The sequence below is a fragment of the Neospora caninum genome, chromosome XII (genome assembly GCF_000208865.1).
Source record: "Neospora caninum Liverpool complete genome, chromosome XII".
Classification (NCBI taxonomy): Eukaryota; Apicomplexa; class Conoidasida; order Eucoccidiorida; family Sarcocystidae; genus Neospora; species Neospora caninum.
This window is the reverse complement of record NC_018398.1, coordinates 2,590,757-2,600,140: the sequence shown is the minus strand read 5'-3', so window position 1 is coordinate 2,600,140 and position 9,384 is coordinate 2,590,757. Positions and strand designations below refer to the sequence as shown.

Genomic DNA, 9,384 nt, shown 5'->3' with positions numbered 1-9,384 from the left:
TACCTCCCCCCGTCTCCCGTCCCATCCCGCTTTATCCCCTTTCGGGAGTCGTGCTTTTATGTCGCAGGGAGAGTCTCTGCCGTCTCACCTCCGAGCCGCACGGACAGCCCGCCCGCTTCTTGGTGAAGGGCCTTTAGAGCCTGGAGCCTCTCCACAACGGACGGCAGCGCTGCGGCTGTACCCTTCCACCTCTCGCACAGATCAAACATTTCTTCTACTCGCTGATCGTCTCTGTGGCTGTTTCGCGTGGCCAGCGCAGACTCGCGCTCTTCGCCGTCCTGGCCCGAACGCCCTTCTGAAACTCTCCCGCTCGTCTGAGAACTCGCCAGGTCGATCTCCCGACGCCGGTGCTGGAGCGCATGCAGTTCGTGCAACAAGCTCTGAGAGGCAAAAGCCACACAAAAAGGAGGCGTGATTTCGCAGAAGGCGGACGCCTTTTCCCGGCGAAACGCACCTGCCAAATAGTCAGGGTCTCTGCGGCTCCCGCGCATGCAGGCGAGTCCAGGGAACCCCTTCCGCGAGAACCTGAAAGACCTCGGCACTCGCGTTTTCGGCCGGAGACTCACTTGCGTGCGCTTGTGAAGCTGTTCCACTTTGTTCTGGTCCAACAGGGAAATCTTCTGAGAAATGCTCGAGACAGCTTGTTGAAGATCTGCAAACGGCAACAGGCTGATGTTGCTCATGCCGATCCGACCCTCAACCTGCGCCAAACGCCTCTCCAAAGTCGCCACTCTGTCCACGCAAACATTCAAAAAGAGAGAAATACATCGACCAAGAATCCTGACGTTCGTCATGCCGGCTTCGTCCACACACCCTCGAAGCGACACAGTCACGTATTGACACATCCACGCAGTTACGCATCTACATGCATACCTACATACAAATATATATACATTTATATGTAGATATAGGTAGGGTCGTCCAGACACGTAGAGGCATGCGCACAGGTATGAAAAGAGAACTCTGAGCACATGCAGAAAAGATTCTTTCGTTTGCCCCACCTAGCTCCACCCTCCCGTTCTCCGCACTGGAAGCGTGCGAAAGAAGACCCGCGCACGCCTGCAAGGTCGGAAAAACGCGGACTTCTACGATATATGCGCATAACTGATTCCATTCATCGGATTTTCACGCGCGCGCCTCAGTACTGGAAGTGTGACAGGCTCCTTACCTGCCGCTGTCGAGCAACGGCCGCAGCGAAGGGACACAGTAAATGTCGTACTGCGTCGAAACCGTGCCTTCGCCAGAGGCGCTCCCCGCGCTGGGCGCGGTCGACGTGCCCGCAGGCAGCGCATGCGCCTCGCCGTTCGCGTTTTTCTCTGCTGCGAGGACACACAATTCCGCAAAGAGGCGAGGGGAAAAAAGGACGGCGCTGGGTGTCTAGACGGGAGCCCCTTCACCTAGAAGGTGGAAAAGAGCCCGGGCTCCACCGCAGGGTATGTTGGGGCTTTAAGACGATGGAAAACGCGAGTTCTACAGATTCTGGAGAGACGCCTCGGGTACACCTGTTTGCGTTGGCTACGTCAGTCGGCTGTGCGAGGCAAAACACACGCGGCGCAGGTAAGCCCAAAACGGGCGGGAAACACAAATCCCCGTGTCCCCCCCCCCTCCCCCAACCCCAGAGACCCATGCCGTCGCCAGCCCTTTTTCCCGCAAGGTTTGCCTCGGAGACTGCGCGAAAAGGCCCCTTCAGAAGAGCGTTTGCCTCGTGAAAGAGAGAAAGACCCTGCGTGACTTCGTGGAAAGCCGCGCGCGTGTTCCCGCTGTCGAGGCGCGAGCGTCGCTAGCGCTGCGCAGCCGCATTTTTGTGTCGCTCACGCTGCTTCTCTTCTTCACTCTTCGAGCACGCCCCCGCGACACTCGTCAGATTCAACTTGACTTGCGTGAGGTGTTGGAGCAGCAACTGTGTGCCGCTCTTCTTCCCGGTAGTCGGCTCTACCCCCGCAAAGAGACGCTGCAGGGACGGGTCGTTCATCACGCTCAGAATCTGAAAAAGCGGAGAGACACCAGATATCCGCGCTGCCGTCGTGCACTCAGACGTCCTCTCGGCTCCCTCAACAACGCATATGAACACCCATACGCACATGATCGGTAGTTGCAAAAAAACTTGACTGTTTCTTGGTCTATCTATCTATCTATCTATCTATCTATCTATATCTATCTATCTAGGTAGATGAGCATGCGGCTTGCAGCGCGGTTGATCCCCTTTAGGACGCACACGCATGTGCCTGTGTCTCTCTGTGTAGATGTGAGATGGCTTCGAACCCGTGGATTGTGGCCTCGATAGATCCCTCGCGTGTTGAAATTGAGTTCTCGCGCACCTGCATGCGCAAGCAGTCGAGTTCGCCCATGAGTGACAGCGGATCTCGACCGAATAGCAGCGTTTGCTTCTCCTCAGGCGTCAGGATTTTCTGCGTGTACATCGTCCGCGACCCAGAGCCCGCAGCGCCGCCGTCGGTTGTCTTCTCTGTGTCCTCGAGGCTAGCCTCGTCCACGTTTTCTCTGACAATGAACGAAGAAACAAAGTCCAGCATCTCCTCCACTTCCATGCGCAGGCGCTGCAGCCGCCCCAGAGGCGTCTCGAAGCACGTGTTCCCCAGCTCAAAAATCGACATCTGAAACCAAAAGCACACGTACAAGCAAGGCACACAAAACGCTTGTATACACCTGAAACTAACCATATGCTTATATATATGTATATACAAATATCTATCTATCTATCTATCTATCTATCTATCTATCTATCTATCTACTTATCCATATATATATGCATCTGAGGTCCACCTCTGTGTTTCATCAGGCAGTTTTGTGTACACTGGATTCACATGCGCACTGTCAAACTCGAGACTCGAAAAAAGAGATATGTGCATGGACAGGTGGACAAGGGGAGAGTCCGGGAATGCTCCACACCCAAAATCCCGAAGCGAGTTGATTGAGCGCCGAAACAGGTCTACACGAATGCGCGGATGGTCAGAAGCCCGCTGCGCAGCTCCGCTTAAGTGGGCAAGGAGAACCCGAGAGAAGCACGAGTGTATGTACAGCTCTCGAACGCGCTCTAGGCAGAGCGTGGGCGTTCCTCTGAGGCGCGTCAGAGCCACCCGTGTTTAGCTGTCTGTGGGTTTTTTTCGGGTCTTCTTAGGCGCAAAGCCGCCGCGGCGTGCCCCAGAATCGCTGGCCTTTCTCGTCTCCTCGGTTTTCCCCAACGCACCGATTCGAGTTGCTTGACGCCATCGCCGGGTCCTTTCGAGCCGACGCGCGTGACTTCGACCTCAGGGGAGGCGTCGTAGTCGCGGAATGCGCGCGTCTTGCGCGCGTTCGCGGCAGGCTGTTTGGCGAATCCCTGATTGAACTGAGTTGTTTTGTAGGTTTTCCCTCGGAACGTCTCGAACGCGACGCTCGGCTCGATGCTGTCGTCGTCGACGTCGTTCCGTCTCCCGCGGAAGGCGCGGGAGGTGGACCGGGAGAGCTCTTCAGTCTGCGAGTTTTGAGGAGCGAGCGAGAGAGCAGGGTCGGGGATGTACTCGTAGACTTCCTTGTCCAGCGGGCCGAGCGACGCGGTCGGAAGTCCCGGCGCAGTTTCCTCCGCGCGACCAGCTGGTGGACTGCCTAGACGCGTGGCCTCTGACGAGGACGCGCGAAGAACAGCCACCGCTGGGGGGGTATGCCGCGCGCTTGCCGGGCGCTCAGACTGAGCTGAACGCGGAGGTGTATCGGGAGACTCTGCAGACTCCGCCATTGCGAATGGAAGAGGGACAGGAAAAAGGAAAGGAAAAGGACAGGGGGAAGGGAGGGGGAGGAACAACACGAGGGGCGGGAGAGAGACAGGAGGTGAGAACGTCTGAGAAGGTGTCCGACGGGCCAGAGGGAAAGAGAGGAGAGGAAAACAGTGGGGCAACCGAACACGGGAGAAGAGAAGGCAAGACAGCAAGACCGAGGGGGGCTGTGGAACCTCCCGGAGCGGAACCGTCGTGCACAGAAAACAGAGGGCGAGACGCACAGTCACCACGGGAGGCAAAGGGAGTGAAGTGTGTGCGCAGAGCTCTCAAAGAAACACGCATGTATACATGCATGTGCGACGTCGATCGCGACTCTCTTGAATACACATCTCGCTAGACGGAGGCTCCTGTGCGAGACAGCGAGAGGATCGAACCCTGGGACTCGAGTCACTTCACGAGGCAGCACGCGTCTGCTTTGCGGTTCAACTTAAACAGAAAAAGTCTCTGTTCTCTCGCGAACAAGACACCTTTTTCGTTGCGAAACCGAACGGGCGGCGGGTTTCCTGCTCGAACCGCTCTCGCAGCAGCTAGAAACCGGGAGAGGCGCGGTGGTAGGCGGAGAGGCGCGGGGCTCTCGGAAAATTGGGCACTCTGCGGGACTTGCGGAAGAAAAAGGGGAAAACGCGTTTCTCGACGGTCGCGCGTTTCCCCGAGGAAGGCGCTAGACGGGCGAAGGCGCGCGCGACGGGGTCTCAGCTAAGCTGCTTTCCAGAACTTTGACGGTTAGCCGGCACCTCCGGGACGTTCCGTCTTTTTCTCAGCTCGACTGCGAGGAGAAAAGTGCGCCCAGACATCCTCTTCTCTTTTGCTTCACTGCGAAGTCGGCAAAACGCCGAGAAATCGGGAAAGCAGCCTTGCCAACCAAGCGCGGAAAAACTCTCTCCAGCGCGCCCGGGAGGCCGCCGTAGTTTTTGCTTGCATGCGCGTCCTGGCGAGCTTTCCTGACGGACCGTCCCCCCTTCCTGCTTCACTTCCGCATTCAGATTTGCGTTTCTCTGAAGACACCCTGGACTGTGAATGCCTCTGTGACGCAAAGAAACAGAACAGAGGGAAGTGGAACAGGAGAGGAGCGAAGCTACCCAACACACGCGAGAGACCGAAAACTCACAAAACTGACAGCGCCTCCCTGTCTGTGTCGTGCTTTCCTCACAATCCGATACGTTGACTGTACACCTTACAGGTGTGCCCCGTCTAGGACTGTGCGAATGGAGATTTTGACCAAGGGATCATGGCACACACACCAGTCACTATCCGATCGGCTGGACATCTATCTACGCTGCAGCTGGCTAGATGTCTCGACCTCTCTATGAATCTTTCCCGCTGCAACACGGTATCGGCCTTGTCTCTGTCTCTATATATTTACGTTCACGAATCTGCGTTCACCTCTATATCCTTACCACACACGCGTCTCCAAAGTGCGTTTAAAATGTATTCTCTACATACAGATATATATATATATATATATATGTTTATATTTAGGATCTAGCAGAGAGAGGCCTGTTTGTGTTATCTGAACCGCACTGGCCTTTTTTCAGAAAGAGCGTGTTTCTTATCGGATTCGACTTGTCAGAAAAGTAACTGATGTGCAGAGAACGTTCGCTTCTTCGGAGTGGTCAACTGCCAGCGCCTGACTGAGTTATTTGCTGAAGCCTGCTGACGTGTCAGGACACACCGAGAGATTAACGAGGCGCCTTGCAGAACAGGTTCTGCTTCCCAGGCCTTGGAATGACATTTTCCTTACGTTTGCTGCTTCGATATGACTAGGCAAATGCAAGCGTGGACTTTCATGAAAGGTTAGTCTTCACATATACCATCTGTCTCCCCACTTGGTCCTCCAGAATCGGTTTCTCTCTACACCCCCCCTGTGTCTCTCTGTGTGTCTAGACCTCTCGCCCGCCTCTTCCGTCGCGCCTTCTCTGTTTCCTCTGCCTCCTTTAGCACCCCCTGGACGCAAGGGCGAGTCCCTCCCCCTCTCAAACCTAACCCCCCCTCGGACCTTGCTGCCAAAAACACCCGCGCCCGGAAGGCGGTCGCGTTGCGCATACTCGCGAATTTCCCTTGGGACGAACTCGAAAGCAGAGGCGTTTCGCTGCGCACCTTCTCCACGCAAAACATTGGAGACGAAGCGCCTGCCGTCTGGCCTGTTTTTCGCACGTCGAGGGCCCCGACCCCGCGCGGTAAGTGCGCGCAAGCAAGAGCCAGTCAATCCGAGTCCAAGTTTGACGCGCCCAAGTGTGTCTGTGAGAAGAGTCTTCGCGTCACCTCCGCATGTTTCTTTCGCGCGTTTTCTTTACGAAACACAGAAAACGCCCTTGCGCCATGTATCCCCACCTCTCACATGGATCCCGTCATGCGCGCGCCGCCCGGCTCTGTTCACTTGGCTCTCCGCTCCGTCCGGTTGCGTCTTTTTTCGCTCGGGTCCTGCCAAGTTCACTTCCTCTTCTTTCCCCATCTGCTTCTCTGCCGCTTCTTCCCGCTGCCCTTTGCGTCTGCATCCACCTCGCCTCTCGCGCGCTTCTTCCGCAGTTGCCTCTGCGCCCGCTCCTCCTCGAGGCTGTCCTGATCCTTCTTCTTGACCCACGCGTCGAAGGCCGACTCGGCGTCCTGGTAACCGTCTCCACTGCGTGAGCTCTTCGCCTTTTGCTCGCGATCTTTCTTCCACGCCGCAATGTCTTTGAGCTCGGCGTTGCGTCGACGCGCCTCCTCTTGTTCGCGAACCAGTTTATGCCCGCTGAGGCGCTGGAACTTCTTGTTCATCTTCTTTCGCTTCTTCTCCTCAAAGTCCTCCAGCTGGTCCTTCTCGGCGGCAAGACGCTCGCGCACACGCGCCATGTGACTGTCGCTTTTTAGCATCTCTGCGAGGAAGTCGGACGGCCGAGTGAACTTGAGGTGGAGCTGCCGAAGCCGAGTCAAGCCCACGCGCGCGGCCTCCGTAGTCAGCGAAATGCTGAGAAAACCCGCAAAAAACTTGAGACACGCCGGAATACAGTCTGGACCCAGGGGCGTGGGCGGAAGAACGCGTGACACAGCGAGGAACAGAAAGAAACGATGCGAGATCGACCAACAGACGCGGCATTCCCCTGCGTACGCGTGTTGAAAGACATGCTGACACACATATACACATACACCTATATATATGCGTCTATACATGTATATATATATATATATATATATATATATGGGCGTCGGAGGTTGAAATCTCTCAGCGTGTTTGGCTGTTTGCGGAAACGCGTTTCTTACAAGTATTTTTCTCTCGCGAGGTCTTGACTGGCGCCTGGCAGATGGGTCTTCTTTTCCTCGTTCCCGACTGGCTCTTCGCCGTCAGCTCCAGTCGTGGAGGCCTCAGCCTGAGGAGAGGCTACGACGGCGAGCGTCTCGATCCAGGGCACGCGCCGCATCCCCGCCGGCGGCTTATACCGTATTTCCTCCAGTTTCTGTTCCAAGCCTACAGTCGCGTTGATACGACAGGAGACAAAACAGCCGCGCACATGGAACATGTGTCTCTCTCTCACCGGGGGGGAGGGGGTACGTGTAGACCTCTTTGACTAAACAGAGACAGGGTGTCTGCGCTACTGAATGAGACTCCAGCTGGAAGAGACATACACACTCCAGCACGTTTAGGAATGTGCACAATTGGATTTCTACGCTTGATCAGCGTCACCGCCCGAGGAGTAATATCGGGGCCAAGATCACATGTGGAACCGTTTATAAGCATCGGTGACTGAAAACGTCTCGGGGTTGTGGCGACAACGATTCGAGGCCCTCACAACTGGCCTTTCTCTCCCCGATGTGCGGCACCGGGATCGAGACTACAGCGCGTTGCGACGGCTCGCCTTTGCAAGATGGTGAACCGGAACGGCAGGCGACCTAGAGGCGTCTTGCCTCCGACCACTCAGCGAGGATGTTTTGAGGATGCCTCGAGAAATGCGAAGAAATGGAGAGAAAGAGACACGTGTGCTCCAGTTGCAGATGCGCCCACGGCCTTATACCTCTCCGGGTCCAACAGAGGGACCAGCCTACCTGCCACGTCGTTGACTGCGATCATGCCTCGCGTGTGGTTTCGCGACTCCGGCACAAACCCAGCTTTCTGATCTGCAAAGAGAACGAGACGAGACACGGAAAGGCACATACGTTGGCCGCAAAAGGCGGCAAACGCACCACCATTCTGATGGAAAGAGGTGGTTACGGAAACGCGCGGAAGACCGGCTACCTTCTTCTCACTAAAGCGAGACGCACACACATAAACACATACGAACTCTTGTACATATCCATATTCACATGTGGATGTACATATACATACAAATATATACACACATACATATACACATATATATGTATACATGGCATGTATTCGTAGCTGTCTGAGGCTATGGAGCATTTGTTTCCGTCCAGATGGGGAGATACAGACTCCTCAATCTCGATTTGAGATGCATGCTCGAACGGCAACTCCTCCTTTTTCTGGTGATAGCGTAGTGACTCACTTGCTGAGGTTAGAACCCGTTCATGGGGAAGTCTTTTGTACCCTAACTCGGCGAGTCTCTTGTCTCCAATTTTTTCTTCCTCGTCAGAAGCTTCCTCAGCGGCGGGCTCTCCGTGCAGCCCCGCCAGCTTGCGTCTGAAGTTCGCCAGGAGCAACGCCTGTTCATCTTCACTCAGTTCCTCGTCTTCGGCAAAGGCTGACAGCGAGGACGGGAAGCCTGGCCGCGCCGGCTTCTGTCTCTGTCGAGATGTTCCCATGGCGGCTCTGCGCTGAAGTGTGTCGCCTCGCACAGAGACTACAGGCAAGAGCGTGGAGCAAGAGGCGAGATGAGCAGCGCTGAGGAAACGAAAGCGGACGCTAGGAACCGGAACGTCTGTGAATTAGCGGAGACTGTGTCCGCTTCGGATTGACAACTCTTGGGTTTTCCCGAGATCTGTTTCTTCTCAGAGCGAGACGGCTCCGTGGCGAACCGTGTACGTTCAGTTTCAGGCACGCGATTCACCCCAAAGGAAAATGTAGCAGTCGGCGCGGCGAGATCGCCTTGTTGCCTGAAGAAAGATAGGCAGAGCAGACGAATTGAGCAGGAATACCCGGCCAGGCGGTATCTAGGAAACCGGCGAGAAAACCGAGATGGGCCATTCGCGAGGCCGCGGAAAAGGTGGGTTTTGCAGGGAGAAAAGAAAGAATCCAGAGGCAAGGCCAGTGTGGCTGTGGAGGGCGAACCTGACTGGGGAACGCAGGAGAGATTCCCGAAATCCTTGCTGGGAGAAGACGAGGACAGGGGAGACGCAAAGAAACGGAAAAGAAGGCAAGGCCGCGAACCGCCTAACGAGGAAAGGGATGTTAATTCCGAAAAGGCCTTTTTCCTCGACCCCACACGATGGCTTGGGGGACTCAACTCAAAAAAATCGAGCTGGACCCTTCCACATGCAAACTTGCGCAAAAAAGGCGCGATTTCTCTGCGCGGGAATTTTCGCGGGCGCATGCGACCGAGAGGAGAGCCGGTAGCTCCGCCGTTTTCGGCAGAGTGACCCGCAGAAAAAACGTTTTCTGCGGATTCTCGCTCTTCCCTCGAGGGTTTAGTCTCCTGTCTCTCTCGCCTCTCCTGTCTTTCTGCGTGTCCTCCGTTCT

General features: G+C 55.7%; 2 protein-coding genes across 2 annotated transcripts in view; both read right to left on the bottom strand.

Annotated features, from left to right (window-relative positions):
* Positions 1–3,733, bottom strand: part of NCLIV_063510 (GH23102, related) — a gene marked incomplete at both ends in the record, with an annotated part of 4,491 nt that extends 758 nt beyond the window's left edge. Inside the window, 6 exons of the mRNA XM_003885902.1 lie at positions 89–380; positions 567–732; positions 1,169–1,319; positions 1,816–1,984; positions 2,319–2,612; positions 3,206–3,733. Coding sequence (XP_003885951.1) covers positions 89–380; positions 567–732; positions 1,169–1,319; positions 1,816–1,984; positions 2,319–2,612; positions 3,206–3,733 — 1,600 coding nt within the window. The remainder of the gene's footprint in view (positions 1–88; positions 381–566; positions 733–1,168; positions 1,320–1,815; positions 1,985–2,318; positions 2,613–3,205) is intronic.
* Positions 3,734–6,203: 2,470 nt separating this feature from the next.
* NCLIV_063500 (conserved hypothetical protein) lies at positions 6,204–8,510 on the bottom strand (the record flags this gene model as incomplete). Its single annotated transcript, XM_003885901.1, has 4 exons — positions 6,204–6,720; positions 7,014–7,218; positions 7,794–7,865; positions 8,255–8,510. 4 exons carry the CDS (start codon positions 8,508–8,510, stop codon positions 6,204–6,206), a joined length of 1,050 nt encoding a protein of 349 aa, XP_003885950.1.
* Between the last annotated feature and the right edge of the window lie 874 nt (positions 8,511–9,384).